Source organism: Chiloscyllium plagiosum, chromosome 17 (genome assembly GCF_004010195.1).
Source record: "Chiloscyllium plagiosum isolate BGI_BamShark_2017 chromosome 17, ASM401019v2, whole genome shotgun sequence".
Classification (NCBI taxonomy): Eukaryota; Metazoa; Chordata; class Chondrichthyes; order Orectolobiformes; family Hemiscylliidae; genus Chiloscyllium; species Chiloscyllium plagiosum.
In genome coordinates, this window is record NC_057726.1 from 960,530 (window position 1) to 981,021 (window position 20,492).

Genomic DNA, 20,492 nt, shown 5'->3' on the forward strand with positions numbered 1-20,492 from the left:
TGTTGCTGGAAAAGCGCAGGTCAGGCAGCATCCAGGGAACAGGAGAATCGACGTTTCGGGCATAAGCCCTTCCTGAAGAAGGGCTTATGCCCGAAACGCGATTCTCCTGTTCCCTGGATGCTGCCTGACCTGCTGCGCTTTTCCAGCAACACATTTTCAGCCCAGCTGTCTATAACCTTCATATGCCTCTTTTACCTTGGCCAGGGCGTCAATATCTCTCATCATCCAGTGTTTCCTACTCCTGCAAGCTTTGCCCTTTATGCTAGCTGGAACATACTCTCCCTGAACTCATGTTATCTCACTTTTGAAACCCTCTTACTAGATGTCCCTTAACCTGTGAACATCTTCCCCAATCAACTTCTGAAAGTTCCTAATAACATCAAAATTGGCCTTTCCCTAGAGAGATCTTTAATTTGTTGACCAGACCTATCCTTTTCCATAATTATTTGAAAACAATTAAAATTATGGCCACTAGTCCCAAATTGTTCCCCCACTGACACCTCGGTCACTTGCCCTGCCTCATTTCTCAAGAGGTTGGGTTTTGCTCCTTCTCTAGTAGGGCCGTCTACATATTGATTGAGAAAAATTTCTTGAACACATTTAACAAATTCTTCCCTATCCAAGCCCTAACATCTAGGCAGCCCCAGTCTGTGTTTAGAAAATTAAAACCCCCGCTATTAGAACTCTATTATTCTTGCATCTATCTGCGATCTCCCTACATATTTGCTCCTCAGTTTCCCACTGACTATTGGGAAGCCTATAGTACAGACCCTTCAAGGTGATTGTCCCCTTCTTATTTCTCATTTCCACCCATATAGCTTCACTGGACAAATCCCACAAATATTCTAAGTACTGCCTAATCAAAAACACAACTTTCCCTTCCTCTCTTGCCTCCCTTTCTATAGCATCTGTATCCTGGAATGTTGAGCTGCTTAGTCCTGTCACTCCCTCAACCATATTTCTGTAGTAGCTGCAGTAGTCTTACCTGTCAGGCCTCTTGCATTGAAATAAATAGTTAATTTATCAGCTTTATCTTGTTCTCTACCATGCTCTTGCCTGCTTTATATATTTAACTTGCTCCCTTTAATCTCTGTACCAGTCTCAACCTTCTCTCTTGTCTCACCCTTCTGCCAGACTATTTTAAACCATCCTGAGTGGCTCTGACAAATCTCCCCACCAGGATATTCATCCCCTTCCAGTTCAGGTGCAACCCGTCCCTTTGGACAAGTCACCTCTTCCTCAGAAGAGATCCCAATGATCCAAAAATCTGAATCCCAAAGTCTTTTCCACAGGGGAAGGGAGTTCAAAACTAGAGGGCATAGATTTAAAGTGAGAGGGGAAAGATTTAAAGGCACCTAAGCAGCAACCTTTTCACATGGAGGGTGGTGTGTATATAGAACAAACTGTCAGAAGAAGTGGTAGAGGCAGGTACAATGAAAAAGGTTTAGAGAAATATGGGCCAAATTCAGGCAAATGGGACTAGATCAATTTAAGAAATCTGGTCAGCATGGAGTTAAGCTGAAGGGTCTGTTTCCATGCAGTATGACCCTATAACTCCTTAGGCGCACATTCATCTGACCTATTGTCCTAGTCCTATTCTTAATACCACGTAGCCCATTGCAATCTTAACACCTGAAAATTCAGATATTCTACAAAGGATTGCAATCTATAATTAATTTATTTTTACCAGAATCCAATATTTGCTGTGGCGTACACACACACAATGCTCCATCCCAGGCAACCTCCTGGTGAACCTTCTCTGTACCCCCTCCAGTGCTATCACATCCTTCCTGGAGTGACGTGACCAGAACAGCACGCAGCTGTGGCCTAATAACACCCTGTACAACCCCAACATTCTTATATTTTCTCACTCTTATACTTTCTACCATAACTGATAAAAGCAAATGTCCCATATGACTTCTTAACTATTCTATTCACATGCTCTACCAACTTCAGGAATCTGTGAATAATTACCCCAAGATCTCTCTGTTCCTCTGAATGATTTTCTCCTGCCATTCATTAAATACTCCCTCGTCTTGTTTCTTCTTCCAAAGTTCATCACCTCACATTTATCAGTGTTAAATACCATCTGCCACTGATCTGTCCAACCCATTTTTATCTTCTTGTAATCCACAACCATCTTTTTCCCTATTGATTCACGCTACCAACCTTTATGTCATCTTCAAATAACGCTAACCTCCCAACGTTTTCATCCATATCATTTAAGTATATAACAAACAATAATGGTCCCAGTACTGATCTTTGTGGTACACCGCTAGACACTGTCCCCCTGTCACTTAAACATTCTTCTACCACTATCTTTGTGTCCTATTTCTAAGCCAATTTCTGATCCATCTCACCAAGTTTCCCTGAATTCCATGTGCTTTAGCCTTCTCAATCAGTATCCCATGTGAGACCTTGTCAAAGGCATTGCTAAAATCCATATAAGCTACATTATCTGAACTTCCCACATTCACACTTGATCACATCTTCAAAAAATTCTAACAAATTTGTTAGGCATGACCTCCATCTGACAAAGTCATGCTGATTATCCTAGTTAACTCAGACTTTTCAAGTGGGTAGGAGAAAGTGAGGACTGTAGATGCTGGAGATCAGTGTTGAAACTTTATTGCTGGAACAGCACAGCAGGTCAGGCAGCATCCAGGGAACAGGAGATTCGACGTTTCGGGCACAGGCCCTTCTTCAGGAAGAAGGGCCTGTGCCCGAAACGTCGAATCTCCTGTTCCCTGGATGCTGCCTGACCTGCTGTGCTGTTCCAGCAATAAAGTTTCAACTTTGATCTCCAGCATCTGCAGACCTCACTTTCTCCTCGCTGGAGATCAGTCAAAAAGTGTGGCACTGGAAAAGCCCGGCTGGTCAGGCAGTATCTGGGGAGCATGAGTCGATGTTTCAAGCATAAGCTCTTCATCAGGAATGTGGGGCTCAGAGATAAATGGGAGGAGGTGGGCTGTGGGAAGGTAGCTAGGAATGCGATAGATGAAGTTGGTGATAGGTCAGATAGGTGGGAAGGAAGATTGACAAATAGGACAGTTCAAGAGGGCAGTGCTGAGTTGGAATGTTGGATCTGGGATAGCGTGGGAGGGGAGATGAGGAAACTGGTGAAATTGACATTGATACTCCTACTGCCTTTATACCCTAAGGATTCACTCGAACTCTGCTGTCTATACCTGACATGCTTTCTTTTTCTTGAGTAAAACCTCAACTTCTCGTCATCCAGCATTCCCTACACCTACCATCCTTGCCTTTCTTGAGGAAGAACGTCTTCACCCAATGGGTTGTGAATCTATGGAAGTCCCTGCCCATTGAAACAGTTGAGGCTACCTCATTGAACACTTTTAAAGCAATGATTGATAGATTTTTGAACAGTAAAGGAATTAAGGGTTATGGTGAACAGATAGGTAAGTAGACCTGCATCCATAAAAAGGTCAGCCATAATCTTACTGAATGGCAGAGCAGGCTTGACAGGCCAGCTGGTCTATTCCTTCTCCTATTTCTTATATTATGTACTTATCATAGAATTCTCCTTAATCCTGTTCACTGGTCCTTTATCACGCCCCCTTTTTGCTTTCTTAAGTTCCCGCTTGTCCTTCTGGGGGTCTTTGACTTTATTGCAATGGGGTCGCAGTATAGGAATGAAGTCTTGCTCCAACTATACAGGACTTTGGTGAGACCATGTAACAAATACTTTGTAGCTTTGTTTTTTAAGATGAAGTAGGGATATGCTTGCATTGAAAGTAATACAGCAATGGCTTGCTAAATTTACCCTGGGAGAGGGTGATTTTCCTACAATGGGATACTAAGTAAATGGAATCTATTCTTTGGAGTTCAGAAGAATGAAAGATCTCATTAAAACATACAAGATTCAGAAGCAGCTTAACAAGGTAGACACTGACTCTGTTTTCATTGGTCAGGTAATCTAATATCAGGATGCAGTCTCAGAATATAGCACCGAAAATCCAGCAGAGGAGGAAAAAGTAATCAACTCAAAGCATTCTGGACTTTTGGAATTCTCTTTAGGTAGTGGACGCTCCACCACTGAATACAGTTCACACTGAGATAGACAGATTGGCTCTCAGTAAATTAGGGAATATGGAGAGTATATGAGTACATCGAGTACATTGCGACCAGAACTGAACATCTCATTATAGGAAAGATTTGGCAACTTTAGAGGGTGCAGAGGAGATTTACCAGGATGCTGCCTGGACTGGTGACTGAAGAAAGGTTGAGGGAGCTAGGGATTTTCTCATTAGAACAAAGAAGATGAGAGGAGACTTGAGAGAGGTGTACAAGCTGTTGAGAGGCATAGAAAGAGTGGATAGCCAGAGACTTTTTCCCAGGGTGGAAACATCTATAACGAGGTATGATCAGCAAGTTTGCAGATGACACAAAGATTGGTGGAGTAGCAGAAAGCATAAGGGACTGTCAGAGAATACAGGAGGATATAGATAGACTGGAGAGTTGGGCGGAAAAGTGACAGATGGCTTTCAATCCAGACAAATGTGAGGTGATGCATTTAAGCAAGTCTAATTATAGAGCGAATTATACAATGAAAAGAAGAGCCTTGGGAAAGTTGCTGAGCAGAGAGATCTGGGAGTGCAGGTCCATTGTACCCTGAAGGTTGCTGCACAGGTGGATAGAGTGGTCAAGAAGCCATATAGTATGCTTGCCTTCATTGGACGGGGTATTGAGTATAGAGTTGGCATATCATGTTAAAATTGTACAAGACATTGGTTCGGTCACATTTAGAATATTGTGTACAGTTCTGGTCGTCACATTACCAAAAGGATGTGGACGCTTTGGAGAGGGTGCAGAGAAGGGTTACAAGGATGTTGTCTGGTATGGAAGGTGCTAGCTATGAAGAGAGGTTAAGTTTCATTAGAAAAAAGGAGACTGACGGGGGACCTGATTGAGGTTTACAAAATCATGAAGGTATAGACAGGGTGGATAGAGACAAGCTTTTTCCCAGGGTGAGGGATTCAATAACGAGAGGTCATGCTTTCAAGGTGAGAGGTGGAAAGTTGAAAGGGGGATACACGTGGTAAGTACTTCACACAGAGGGTGGTGGGCGTCTGGAACGCATTGCCAGCAGAGGTGGTAGAGGCAGGCACGGTAGATTCATTTAAGATGCATCGGGACAGATGTATGAGTAGGTGGGGAGCAGAGAGATACAGATGCTTAGGAATTGACCGACAGGTTTAGACAGTACATTTGGATCAGCTTAGGCTTGGAGGGCCAAAGGGCCTGTTCCTGGGCTGTAGATTTTCTTTGTTCTCTTTCTTTGAGGGGGCATACATTTTAAGGTAACTGAGGAAAGTTTAGAGGAGATATCAGCAGTAGGTTCTTTCCTCAGTGGTGGATCTGTGGAATGCACTGCCAGCAGTGGTAGTAGAGTCGGAAAAATTAAGGACATTTAAGCAACTCTTGGATAGGCACATGGAAGTTGGACAATGAAAGATATATAGTTTAGTCTGATCTTAGAGTAGGATAAAAGGACGGCACAACATCAAGGGCTGAAGGGTCTGTACTGTCCTGTGTTCTAAAGTAGAGTTGATGAAACACTTGCAGATTGTGGATAGGCTCTGGGGAGTCAGATAAATTACCCACTGCAAAGTACCCAGCCTCTGATTCATAGGCTTGCAGATTCCTGGAAACCTCAGTAAATATGGGATTATATTTCTGCGATTCCAGTTTGTCCTCAATGTAGGCAGGAAACAACACACAGCACAACTTCCAAAAGTTTCTTTTAATTAGGTCTTAGATAAAACTGAATAATTTCCAAACATTAAAGCATTAAACTGAATTCTTTATAAATTTTAACATAAATTAAAGTCTTTTAAGCATAACAGTATAAACCAAAATTTAAATAACACTTTAATTCCTGATTTAGCATCACTATGTCATAATTTTCAGGTTTCAAGAATGTGATGAGGTGTATGAAACACTCAGTTCATGTATAATCTTGTTTGTGTCATTAAAAATAAAAATCATCACTTCCTTGACATTCTCTCTCTCTCCAAACACAGTCAAAGTAAAGGTGTTTAACTATTTGTAACAAAATTAAAAGACAAAGTCCCTCAGAACCCCTCAATGAACCATCAACGTTTGCTCAGAGGACAGCAAAGCTTCATTCAAATCAACATTCATCCCATCTTTCATGCTAATGCAAAAGTGAGCACTGGTGTTCTCCACACTCCCATCTACATTGCTTTCTCTGCTCAGTCCACGAAGGCAGCTCTGAAAAACATTTTACGAAACCATTGCAGCAATTTTACCTTCGGGTAGTAGCTCAGGTGAGATAGGGTGGGGGTTAAGGTGAGGAGCAGGCGATATGTGGTTCTGGCAACTTCAAACACCAGGCTTTCTTTCCAAAGTGCATGCTTTAGTGTACATGGGGAGGGACTGCTTCACACAACTGTGATTTCTCAGAGCTGCAACACATCGTTCCCCGAGAACGAACATTAGTCAGGACGTCCATGATTGCATACTTTTGAGCATCAATTCGAAAGCTTCTCTGAAAGGAGCTTGTGCGCTTCTTAGCGAGTCTTCAATCCTGCTGTACAAGCTGAAGGATTTCAGATCCAGCCAGATGAAGCCAAAACATTGCTCATCAAATAGGACAAAAAGCCCAGGTGTCCTTTCGGGGCTGGTGAATCCATGACCTGCGATCAGGCCTGTGCCATAAAAACTAATATGAAGCAGAGAGACAATATTCAGAATCACTAAACAAAATTGTGAAAAAATCTGCCAGACAAACCCACCTGGTTTACTAATGTCATATAGGGAAATCTGCCATCCTTACCTGGTCTAGCTTACATGTAACATCAGACCATGACAATGCAGTTGACTCTTAGCTGCCCTCTGGCCAATTAGAAATGAGCAATAAATGCTAGTCTAACCAGTGACACTCTCGTCCCATGAACGAATATTAAGAAAGTGTACAGGTGTTTAATTAGGCCACATTTAAAATATTGCAGAGAGTTCTAGTCGCCACACAACCAGAAGGATATGGAGTCTTTAAAGGGGCCACAGGAAAGGTTTATTAGAGTGAAGTCTGGTTTGGAGGATATTAGCTATGAGGAGAGATTAATCAAACTTGGTTTGTTTTTCATTCTAACATCAGAAGCTAAGGAATGACCTGATAAAAGTTTACAGATTTATGAGATACATGGATAGAATGGACAGTTGGAGTCTTTTCCCAGGTGGAAATCTCAACTATCGAAGTTAAAGGCAAGAGGGACAGGTTTAAAGGAGATGCTGGAAGGTTTTGTTTTACACTGAGTGTGCTATGTGCCCTGGAATGTACCACCTTAGAGGTGTAGATGGAGGTGGATACAATGGCAATGTTTAAGAGACATCTTGACAGATAAGTGAATAGACAAGGAGTAGTAGGATAGGGACCATGAGGAGGCAAAAGGCTTTTAAGTTTAGAAGGGAGTCATGCATGAGTGTAGGTTGGGGGGGCTGAAGGTCCTCTTGTGCTGTACTGTTCTTTGTTCAAATTGATCAAACAGCATATTTCAAAGTGTAAAGCGGATAACCTTACACTGAAATGCATGTGTCACAGTTTTGCCCATTCACAATCTATTGTCTGCCTGCCTATTTGGCCAGATTGTCCAAATTCCCCTTTATCCTAGGATATCCCAGGGCATAATTTTCCCCAATATCAAAATGTTACCTTTGACCTCTTGAAAGGTTTGTTGGTATTTAGCCCATGCACTCTGCAGTTCCTTACCAGGCCCTACATGTTCTTGGATACACTTCATTTCGAGCCATCACTCCCACAGGTAGCACAAAGGGTTGCCCAGGCACTGACGGTGCTGGTGACCCTCCTGCAGTTGCTCCCTTTGATTCCCCTGTCTCAAGCGTTGTGCTCATCCCAGCAGCTTTCTTTTCTTGGTCTTCTGGTTCTTGGACACCATTACATGTAGGCTGCAAGCTGCTTGGATTTTGTTGAGAGCTGTCATGCCAGTGCTCCTGATTCTGTTGGTCACATTGCACTTGTTGGTGAACTTCCAGCACAATTTGAGACAGCTTGTCGAAACTTCGAAGATGTTCGACGTCAGGAAATAGGACAGGCCGAGTGACATCAATGTGCAAAGTCAGCTGACCAGCAGGTACATTCGGGTCTCCCTGTACTCAATGTTCAAAATAAACAAAAGGTTAGTTTTCATCATTCTGTCGCACCCATAGGTCATTGCTTTATTCAGTACTATTCTGGGGTACTAAAATTGTGTCTTGAAACATTTTCATTTCAATTTCAGTGCAAATTTACTGATGAGGCGATGGCCTAAAGGTATTAACACTGGGCTATTAATCCAGAAACCAGTTTGTCCAAATTCTCCTTTATTCTAATATATCCCAGTACACACTTGCCCCAATCTCAAGATAGCTATGACCTCTTGAAAGACTTGTTGGTACTGAGCCCCAGACACTCTATAGGTTCATACCAGCTTTCTGGGACCTAGGTTTCAAATCCCACCCGAGCAGATGATAGAATTTGAATTCAATAAAAAAAATCAGGAAAAAAAATGGCTTTTTAATATTACATAGACCATTACAGTTCAGTACAGGCCCTTTGGCCCTCAATGTTGCGCTGACCTGTGAAACCAATCTGAAACCCAACTAACCTACACTATTCCATTTTCATCCATATGTTTATCCAATGACCATTTAATGCCCTTAAAGTTGGCGAGTCTACTACTGTTCCTACTCTCTTCCTACTTCGTTTGTGTTGCATCAAGACACTATTCAAAAGGGCCACAACACACTGCAGCACACCAGAACTGCAAAAAGAGGAAGAGGAACACCTGTAAAAGGTATTCGCCAAAAACGGATACCCGCGCAATTTCATCAACAGATGCCTAAGAGAAAGACAATGGAACGAGGACATGCTGCAACCCAAAGGACTAGCCACACTACCATACATCAGGGGCATTTCAGAACTGACAGCCAGACTACTGCGACCACGAGGACTTATAACGGCACACAAACCAACAGCCACGCTCAGACAACAACTCACCAAAACGAAGGACCCGATACTCAGCATGAGCAAAACCAATGTAGTGTACAAAATACCATGCAAGGACTGCACTAAACACTATATAGGACAAACAGGAAGACAGCTAACAATCCGCATACATGAACATCAACTAGCCACGAAATGACACGACCAGCTATCCTTAGTAGCCACACACGCAGATGACAAGCAATGTGAATTCGACTGGGACAACACTACTATCATAGGGCAAGCCAAACAAAGAACAGCCAGGGAATTCCTAGAAGCATGGCACTCATCCACAAACTCCATCAATAAACACATCGACCTGGACCCAACATACCGGCCACTACAGCGGACAGCTGAAACTGACAACCGGAAGCGGCAGGGACAGGCCACTACAAATGCCGGAGGAAAGATCACAGAAGTGCTTCACAGGAGGCTCCCAAGCACTGAGGATGTCACCTAGACAGGGGACGAAACATTTGCAACCAAAACCTCCAGCTCGGCGAACAGAACCACAACAACGAGCACCCGAGCTACAAATCTTCACCCAAACTATGAAGGGATATTAAAAACTGACGTAGACAATGAGAGTTTCTTTAATTAGATAGAAAGGAAAGAGCTCAAAGTGAACATAGGCCTCTTACAACATGAATCTAAGGAGATGGCTATAGGGATCAAAGAAATGGCAGGAGTTATAGATATTTTGCATTCGTCTTCACGGTGAAATACACTTTAGAAGGGGATTGTATTAATACTAAAGGATACAAGGGAGGAATTAAGTGACATGGAAATTGTTGTAGCGGGTTTTGAGAAGATTTGTAGCTCAGATTGAGGTTCTGGTTGAAGGTTTGCTCGCTGAGCTGGAAGGTTCATTTCCAGACATTTCGTCACCCTACTAGATAACATCTTCAGTGGGCCTCCGGGCGAAGCACTGCTGATGATTTCTGCTTTCTATTTATAGGTTTGGGTTTCCGTGGGTTGGTGATGTCATTTCCTGTGGTTATGTCATTTCCTGTTCTTTTTCTCAGGAGGTGATAGATGGGGTCGAACTCGATATGTTTGTTTATAGAGTTCCGGTTGGAATGCCACACTTCTAGGTTGTTGTATTAGACAATTAATGGGGCTAAAGGCAGATAGCTTATATCTTAGGATCCTAAAATAATTAGTTTTTTTATTTCATTTGTGGGATGTGGGTGTCGCTGGCTGGCCAGCATTTATTGCACCTAGGTAAAAGTGAGGACGACAGATGCTGGAACCGAGAGTTTTGATCAGACTGGTGCTGGAAAAGCACAGCCGGTCAGGCAGCATTCGAGGAGCAGGAAAATCGACGTATCGGACAAAAGCTCTTCTTCATTTATTGCACCTCGCTAGTTGCCCTTGAGAAGGTGGTGAGCTGCATCTTTGAACTGTTGCAGTCTACATGCTGTGAGCTGACCCACAATGCCATTAGGGCTGGAATTCCAGGATTTTGACCCAGCAACTGTGAAAGCAATAAATTTCTAAGTCAGGATGGTGAATAACTTTGAGGGAACACCACCATCTTCAAGTTTCCCATGTATCTGCTGATCTTGTCCTTCTAGATGGAACTGGTTGAGAATTTGAAAGGTGCTGAGAACCTTTGGTGAATTCCTGCAGTGCATCTTGTAGACAGTATATAATGCTACGACTGAGCGTCAGTGGTGGAGGGAATGCCAATCTAGCAGGCTGCTTTGTCCTGGGTGGTATCAAGCTCCTAGAGTGTTGTTACAGCTGCACTCATCCAGGCAAGTGCAGGGTATTCCATCACACTCTTTACTTATGCCTTGTAGATGGTGGACAGGCTTTGGGTAGTCAGGAGGGGAGTTACTCACCCAGTATTCCTAACCTCTGACCTGCTCTTGTAGCCACTGTTTATGTGGTCAGTCCAGTTGAATTCCTGGGCAGTGGTAACCCTCAGGATGTTGGTAATGGAAGATGGCAACACCACTGAATGTCAAGGGGAAGTGGTTAGATTGCCTTTTATTGGTGATGATCATAGCCTAGCATTTGTGTGGCATGAATGTCACCTGTCAACCCAAGCTTGGATATTGTCCAGATCTTGTGGCATTTGAATGTGCACTGCTTCAGTATTGAAGCAATTGCAAATGGTGTTGAACTTTGTGCAATCATCAGCAAACATCTTCACTTCTGACCTTATGATGGAGGGAAGGTCATTGATGAAGCAGCTGAAAATAGTTGGGCCTGCGACACTACTCTGACGAACTCCTACAGAGATGTTCTGCAGCTAGGATGACTGACCTCCAACAACCACAACCATTTATGTGCCAGCTAGGACTCTAACAGCCAGGACTCTAATAGCCAGAGTGTTTGCTCCCTGATATCACCGATTCCAGTTTTGCTAGGGCTTTTTGATGCCACTCTCAGTAGAATGAAGGTTTGATGTCAAAAGCTATCACTCTCACCTTGCCTCTGGAATTCAGCTCTTTTGTCCGTGATTGAACTAAGGCTGTAATGAGGGCAGGAGCTGAGTGGCCCTGGCGGCACCCAAAGTAGGCAAAAAATGAGCACATTATTGCTGATCAGGTGCTGCGTGATAGCAATGTTGATGACATGTTCCATCACTTTATTAATGATTGAGAGTAGACTGATGTGGCTGTGTTCGATTTATGTACAGGGCATACCTGGGCATTTTTCCACATTGTCAGGTAAATACCAGTGTTGTAGCTGTACTGGAACAGCTTGGCGAAGGGAGTGGCAAGTTCTAGACAGAAATCTTCAGTACTATTGCCAAATATTGTCAGGGCCCACAGCCTTTGCAGTATCCAAAGTCTCCAATCCTTCCATGATATTACATGGAATGAATCAAATTGGCTCCAGCCTAGTATGTGACCACTAGATGAGACCAAGATGGATTATCCATTTGGCACTTAGAGTCAGAATAATACGGCAAGGACACAGGCTCTTTGGCCCAAACTGGTCAATGTCAGGAAATAGTATTAGGGAATATCATGGGATTGAAACCCACTAAATCCTCAGAAGTGGCCCTAGAAATCATGGACGCATTAGTGATCATTTTCCAGCATTCTGTCGACCCTCTAAAAATTCCAATGGATTGGAGGGTAGCTAATGTAACTCCATTCTTTAAAAAAAAACTATTAGAGTTAACAACAGTGAATCAGATATTGTGTACCTGGACTTTCAAAAGTCTTTTGACAAAGTTCCATAGATGCCAGAAAGGGCTGCAGACAATTGGAATAAATGGGTCCTCTTCAGAGTGACAAGTGAGGTGCTGCAGGGTTCAGTGCTGGGACACCAGCTGTTCACAATATACATTAATATATGACTGATTTGGACGAAGGAATCAAGTGTTGGAATAAGGATGTCTCGCTGCAGTTATATAGGAGGAGAAAGTGAGGTCTGCAGATGCTGGAGATTAGAGCTGAAAATGTGTTGCTGGAACAGCGCAGCAGGTCAGGCAGCATCCAGGGAACAGGAGAATCGACGTTTCGGGCATAAGCCCTTCTTCAGGGCTGGATGCTGCCAGACCTGCTGCGCTGTTCCAGCAACACATTTTCAGCTGCAGTTATATAGGGCCTTGGTGAGGCCACACCTTGAGTATTGTGAGCAGTTTTGGTCTCCTAGTCTGAGGAAGGACGTTTTTGCTATTGAGTGTGTCCAGCAAAAAATTACCAGACTGATTCCCAGGATGGCAGGCCTAATATTTGAGGAAAACCTAGATCCACTGGTCTTGTACTTGCTGGAATTTAGAAGAATGAGGGGGGGGGGGGCCGGGGTGGATCTCATAGAACCATATAAAATCCTGATGGGACTGGGCAAGCTAGATGCATTAAGAATGTGCTAGCTATGAAGAGAGGTTGAGTAGGTTAGGATTGTTTTCATTAGAGAAAAGGAGATTGAGGGGGAAGTGATTGAGGTCTACAAAGTCATAAAGGGTATAGACTGGGCAGATAGAGATAAGCTTTTTCCCAGGGTGAAGGATTCAATAAAGCTTTCAAGGGGAGAGGTGAAACGTTTAAGGGGGTACACGCAGCAAATACTTTACACAGAGGGTGGTAGATGCCTGGAAAGCGTTGCCAGCAGAAGCATTGGCAGGCGCAATAGATTCATTTAAGATGCGTATGGATAGATGCATGAGTAGGTGGGGAGCAGAGGGATACAGATGCTTAGAAATTGGGTGACAGGTTTAGACAGTGGATTTGGATCGGCTCAGGCTTGGAGGGCCGAAGGGCCTGTTCCTGGGCTGTAAATTTTTTTTTTTTTTTTAAGATTAGATTACTTACAGTGTGGAAACAGACCCTTCGGCCCAACAAGTCCACACCGCCCCGCCGAAGCGCAACCCACCCATAACCCTGCATTTACCCCTTACCTAACACTACGGGCAATTTAGCATGGCCAATTCACCTGACCTGCACATCTTTGGACTGTGGGAGGAAACCGGAGCACCCGGAGGAAACCCACGCAGACCGGGGAGAACGTGCAAACTCCACACAGTCAGTCGCCTGAGGCGGGAAATGAACCCGGGTCTCTGGCGCTGTGAGGCAGCAGTGCTAACCACTGTGCCACCGTGCCGCCCACAAGGTGTTCTTTGTTGGCTAAGTCCAGAACTAGGAGTCACGGTATAAGAATGAGGGGTAAGCCATTCAGGACCAAGGTGAGGAAGACTTTCGTCACTCTGTTGTGAACCTGTGAAATTCTCTCCCACAGGAAACTGTTGAATATATCTAATGAAGTGGCCTCAAGAGGGAGCTGGACATGGTCCTTGTGGCTGAAGGGATCAAGGGGTACGGGAAGAGGGCAGGAATGGGATACTGAGATTGCATGATCAGCCATGATTGTATTGAATGGCTGCGCTGGCTCAAAGGGCCTACTCCTGCACCTATTTTATACATTTCTATCACTCACTGTTTATGCCGTCTGGCATGCAAGTAGTCCTGTTTTGGTGGCTTCACCAGGTTGACAACCCATCTTCAGATTTTCCTGGCGTTGCTCCTGGCATGCCTCCTGCACTCTCCATTGAACCAGAGCTAATGCCCTGGCTTGATGGTAACAGTTGAGTGGGGGATATGCCAGGCCATGAGGTTACAGATCATCTTGGAGTACAAGTCTGTTGCTGTTGATGGCCCACAGAACCTCATGGATACCCAGTCTTGAGATGCTAGACCTGTCTCCACAAGGACTGTGTGGCGATCACTCTTACCAATACTGTCACAGATCTGCAACTGACAGATTGGCAAGGATGAGGTAAAGTTTGTTTTGCCCTCTTGTTGGTTCCCTAACCACCTACCGCAGACCAAATCTAGCAGCTACGTCCTTTAGGACTCAATCAGCTCAATAGCTGCAGAGATTGTGGATTGCAATAGTTGTAATTTTAAAAAAATCCTTGATTCTGGAGAAGTACTGGAGGATTGGAAAACTTCTAACGTAACACCCCTATTCAAGAAGGGAGACAGACAAAAAGCAGGTACCTAGAGGCTGATTTTCCAACATCTATTGTTGGAAAAGTATTGGAATCAATTATGTAATGGCAGCACATTTGAAAAATCATAATCTAATCAAGCAATCAGCATGGCTTCATGAAATGGGAAATGGTCACTAACTAATTTATTAAGAGTTTTTCTAGGAACTCTCAACCAGAGCGGATACAGGGGAACTAGATGTGTGATATCTAGACTTCCATAAGGCATTCAAGGTCTCACAAAAGATTAAGTTATGGTTTTGAAGGCAGCATATTGTTTTGGACAGAGAACTGGCTAATGGGGAGGAGACAGCAAGTGGATTAATGAGATGTTTTTCAGGTTGGCATCCTGTTACCAGTGGGGTTCCACAAAATGTACTGTAGCTAAATTTGCAGACCACACGAAAATAGGGGAAAAGCAAGTTGCAAGAAGGGTACAAATAGTTTACAAAAGAAGCATAGATAGGTAAGTGAGTTGGCAAATAGCACATAACATGGAAAATTTTAAACTGTTCATTTGGAAGGGAGATCAAAAGAACAGTATTCAATGGAGAAAAACTCCAGAAATCTGCATTCAAAGGGACTTGGAGTCCTTGTACACAAAAGTGAGCTAGAGCACAGATGCAGCACATAATCAGGAAGGCTAATGGAATGTTGGCCCTATTTCAAGGGGGTTGGAGTATAAGAAAAGGGAAGTCTTACTGCAACTGTACAAGGTGCTGGTGAGACCACATATGGAGTACAGAAAGTAGTTTTGGTCCTCTTATTAAAGGAAATTCAGTATTTCATTGAAGGCAGTTCAGAGAAGGTTCACTAGGATGATCCTTTGGTATGAAGGGATTGTCTTATGAGCAAAGGCTAACAGGTTGGGACTCTACTCACTATAGTTTAAAAGAATGAAAGGTGATCTCATTGAAACATATGGGATTCTTAAGGGGCTTGGCAAGGTAAATACTGTGAGGATGTTTCCTATCGTGGAAGAGTCTATGACCAGAGGGCACAGGCTTAGAATAAAAGGACACCAATTTTAGACTGAGATGAGGAGACCACTGCTGAAAATGTGTTGCTGAAAAAGCGCAGGAGATCAGGCAGCATCCAAAGAGCAGGAGAATCGACATTTCAGGCATGAGCCCTTCTTCAGGAATGAGGAAAGTGTGCCATGCAGGCTAAGATAAAGGTAGGGAGGAGGGGCGTTGGAAATGTGATAGGTGGAAGGAGGTTAAGGTGAGGGTGATAGGTTTCATTAAGGAGACCACTAACAACCAAAGAAAATACATGCACTGTTTCTCAATGACTACTACCTGGTGGCTCTGACCTCCATAATGAGGAAGTGCTTCAAGAGCTTAGTCATGGCCAATATCACTTCTAGCCTGCCAGTCTACCTCGATCTCTTGTAATTTGCCTATCTGCGCAATAGGTCCATGGCAGATGCCATTTCCCTTAGCCCTACACTCATTCCTGGAGCATTTGGACAATAATCAGGATTCTACTTCTTGACTCCAGCTGCTTTCAGTAACAAAGATGATTGATAAGGGCAGAGCAGTAGATGTGATCTATATGGACTTCAGTAAGGCATTCAACAAGGTTCCCCCATGGGAGACTGATTAGCAAGGTTAGATCTCATGGAATACAGGGAGAACTAGCCATTTGGATACAGAACTGGCTCAAAGGTAGAAGACAGAGGCTGGTGGTGGAGAGTTGTTTTTCAGACTGGAGGCCTGTGACCAGTGGAGTGCCACAGGGATTGGTGCTGGGTCCTCTTCTTTTTGTCATTTACATAAATGATTTGGCTGCGAGCATTAGAGGTACAGTTAGTAAGTTTGCAGATGACACCAAAATTGGAGGTGTACTGGACAGCGAAGAGGGTTACCTCAGATTACAACAGGATCTGGACCAGATGGGCCAATGGGCTGAGAAGCAGATGGAGTTTAATTCAGATAAATGCGAGGTGCTGCATTTTGGGAAAGCAAACCTTAGCAGGACCTATACACTTAATGGTAAGGTCATGGGGAGTGTTGCTGAACAAAGAGACCTTGGAGTGCAGGTTCATAGCTCCTTGAAAGTGGAGTCGCAGGTGGATAGGATAGTGAAGGCGGCATTTGGTGTGCTCTCCTTTATCGGTCAGAGTATTGAGTACAGGAGTCGGGAGGTCATGTTGCGGCTGTACAGGGCATTGGTTAGGCCACTGTTGGAATATTGTGTGCAATTCTGGTCTCCTTCCTATCAGAAAGATGTTGTGAAATTTGAAAGGGTTCAGAAAAGATTTACAAGGATGTTGCCAGGGTTGGAGGATTTGAGCTATAGGGAGAGGCTGAATAGGCTGGGGCTGTCTTCCCTGGAGCGTCGGAGACTGAGGGGTGACCTTATACAGGTTTACAAAATTATGAGGGGCATGGATAGACAAAGTCTTTTCCCTGGGGTCGGAGTCCAGAACTAGAAGGCATAGGTTTAGGGTGTGAAGGGAAAGATATAAAAGAGACCTAAGGGGCAACTTTTTCACGCAGAGGGTGGTATGTATATGGAATGAGCTGCCAGAGGAAGTGGTGGAGGCTGGTACAATTGCAACATTTAAGAGGCATTTGGATGGGTATATGAATAGGAAGGGTTTGGAGGGATATGGGCCGGGTGCTGGCAGGTGGGACTAGATTGATTGGGTTGGGATATCGGGTCGGCATGAACGGGTCGGACCCGTTGATGAAGGGTCTGTTTCCATGCTGTACATCTCTATGATTCTATAATACCAACCAAACTAATCTCCAAACTCTAAGACCTAGGTCTCTGCTTTGCGACAATCCTCAAGAATGCATACTTAGTTCCTGACTCTAGTCCCTGCATACTCATGACTATGTGGCTAAATTTCATCAGACCTACAACTACACGTTCACGGATGACACACACAGTTGTAGGCTGGATATCAAACAATGATAAGACAGAATACAGGAAAAAGATAAAGTATTTGGCGACACTGTTATCTGAATACAATCTGTCCCTTAACATCAGCAAAACTAAAGACCTGATCGTCGACTTCAGGAAGCATGGAGGGGGGCATGCTCCTGTCTATATCAATGGTGCTGTGGTAGAGATGGTCAAGATTGTCAAGTTCCTAGGAGTGATCAACAACAATCTGTCCTGGACTTCCCACATTGATGTGATGGTCAGGACGGGCACAACAACACTTCTTCCTCAGGAGATTAAGGAAATTTGGCATGTCCATAAGGACTCTCACCAACTTTTACACATGCACCATAGAAAGCATTCTATCTGGATGCATCACGACATGGTACGGCAACTGGTCTGTCCAGGACCGTAAGAAACTACGAAGAGTTGCACACACAGCCCAGTCGATCACACAAGTAATCTTGCATCGACTCCACCTATACTTCTTGATGCCTTGGAAAGGCAGCCAACATCAAAGACACATCCCACCTCTGTTATAATCTCTTCTAACCTCTTCCGTCAGGCATAAGATACTAAAGCTTAAACACATGTAGCAACAGATTCAAGAACAGCTTCTTCCCCGCTATTATTAAACTTCTGAATGGAACTCTCAAATTTCAAATTTAAATGTTGGTCTTCCTTTTTGTGCACCTTCTCTGCAGCTGCAACATTGTAGTCCATACTTTGTTCGATCACCCTATGATTGTTGTATGTTACGATCTGCCTGTACTGCATATAAATTAAAGCATTTCACTATACTTAGATATATGTGACAATAATAAATCAAATCAAAGTCCTCCTTACTAGCACCAGGAGGTTAGTGCCAGAATTGAGACAGCTGTCTCACAGACTAGTCATATTTATGAAACCATATCTTAATGTCATTATAACCCACTGACACAACGGCATAGTGGTAAACTGTTGGGAGGGAATTGCCCTGAGAGGCTATAACACTGTCTACCGATGCCATTAATCTCCTGATCTCCAGGTCCCACCCCTACTCTGGCTACTGAATCAGTACTCCTCCATTACGAACACCAGTCGAAGAAAGCATTGAGGTTGGCAAGGGTACAGAATGTACTCGAGGTGGGTGACTTCAATATCTATCAAGAGTGGCCCGGCTACATTACTACTGATCAAGATATTCTGAGTGCAAAAGGAGATGACGGATAGACATGGTGTGCAGGTGGTGGTGAGTGAACCATCCTCATCAATCTGCTGGCTGCAGATGCATCTGTCTGTGACAGTATCAGTAAGAGCGACCACTGCATAGTCCTTATGGAGACAAAGTCCTGCCTTCACATTGAGAAAACCTTTCCACTGTGTTGTGTGGCAATATCAACATTCTAAACGAGGCAGATTTCAAACAGATCTAGCAACTCAACAAGGCATTCACAAGGCGCTGTGGCCATCAATAGCAGAAGAGTTGTACTCCAGGGCAATCTGCAACCTCACGGCCCAACATATACCCCACTCAATCATTACCATCAAGGCAAGGGATCAACCTTGATTCAATGGAGAGCACAGAAGGGCAAGCCAGGAGCCGCACCAGGCAAACTTGAAGATGAGGCGTCAACCTGGTGAAGATACCAAACTGGGCTACTTGTATGCCAAACTGCATAAACAGAAAATGATAGACAGAGCTGAGCAATCTGATACCAATGTATGAGATCTAAATAAAAACCGAAAGGACTGCAGATGCTGTAAATCAGAAGCAAAAACACAAGTTGCTGGAAAGGCTCAGGAAGTCTAGCCAACTGTGAAGAGAAATCAGGATTAATGTTTCAGGTCTGATGGCCCTTCTCAGGAGGAATCACTGGATCTGAAACGTTAACCCAGATTTCTCTTCACAGATGCCACCAGACCTGCTGAGCTTTTCCAGCAACTTTTGTTTTTGTATCAATCTAAGCTCTGCAATCCTGCTACATCCAGTTGTGAGTGGTGATAGACAGTTAAACAATTCACTGGAGAAGTTTTCATAAATATTCCCATACCCAATGGCATAAGAGCCCAGCACATCAGTGCAAAAGATAAGGCTGAGTTATTCCCAACAATCATCAACCAGAAGTATTGAGTGGATGGTCCATCTTAGTGGTCCCTAACATAGAAAATATAAGACAGGAAGAGGAGTGGACCATTCAACCCCTCAAACCTGCTCCATCATTCAAATCGCTGATCAAGTTCACTACTCTAATCCTGCTCATACTGCAATTTCCTTGATTGCTTTAGCCACAAGAGTTATATCTATCTTCTTTTTGAAAACACAATGTTTTGACCTGAACTACTTTGTGGCAGTGAATGTCACAGGGTCACCATCCTCTAGGTGAAGAGATTTCTCCACATCTCAGTCCTAAAAGGTTCACCCCTCATCCTCAAACTATGGCCCCAAGTTTTGCAATCTCCCACAATGAGGATTATTATCTATCCCATCAACTCTTGTTGGGATTTTCTGTAAGAATGCAACCCCTCCACCACCCCCGCTACCTTTATTTTTCTTAACTCCAGCAAATATAATCCAGCTGACTCAATCTCTCCTCAAACATCAGTCCTGTCATCCAAGGAATACATTTGGTTAACCACGACAGATTTCAGTCTTCAGTCACTTCAATTTACTCCACATGACATCAACAAATGGCTGGAGGCTTGGACACTGCAAAGGCTATGGGTCCTGACAATATTCTGGCAATGGTATTTAAGACATTAGCTCCATAACTTGCTGCACCCCTAGACAACCTGTGCTCGTACAGCTCCAACACTGGCATTTGTCTGACGTGGGAAATTGCCCAGCATGCCCTGTACAGGAACAAAACAGAGAAATTCAACCCAACCAACTACCGCCACAACAATCTACTCTCAACCATCAGTAAAATGATGGAAGGTGTCACCAACAGTACTGTCAAGCAGCACGTGTTCAGCAATAGCCTGCTCGGTGATGCTCAGTTTGGTTTCTGCCAGGGCCACTCAGCTCCTGACTTCATTACTGCCTTGATTTAAACATGAACAAAAGAACTAAATTCCAGAGGTGAAGAAAGAGTGACAGCCCTTGATGTCATGGCCATATTTGACTGAGTGTGGAAT

General features: G+C 43.8%; 1 protein-coding gene across 2 annotated transcripts in view; it reads right to left on the bottom strand.

Annotated features, from left to right (window-relative positions):
• Positions 1-5,757: 5,757 nt before the first annotated feature.
• fbxo31 (F-box protein 31) overlaps positions 5,758-20,492 on the bottom strand; it is a 53,656-nt gene continuing 38,921 nt past the window's right edge. For both annotated transcript variants that reach the window (XM_043706472.1, XM_043706473.1), the window contains 2 exons: positions 7,754-8,151; positions 5,758-6,706 (listed from right to left, as the gene is read on the bottom strand). In XM_043706472.1, the coding sequence (XP_043562407.1) occupies positions 6,484-6,706; positions 7,754-8,151 (621 nt within the window). In that variant the 3' untranslated portion in view covers positions 5,758-6,483. The remainder of the gene's footprint in view (positions 6,707-7,753; positions 8,152-20,492) is intronic.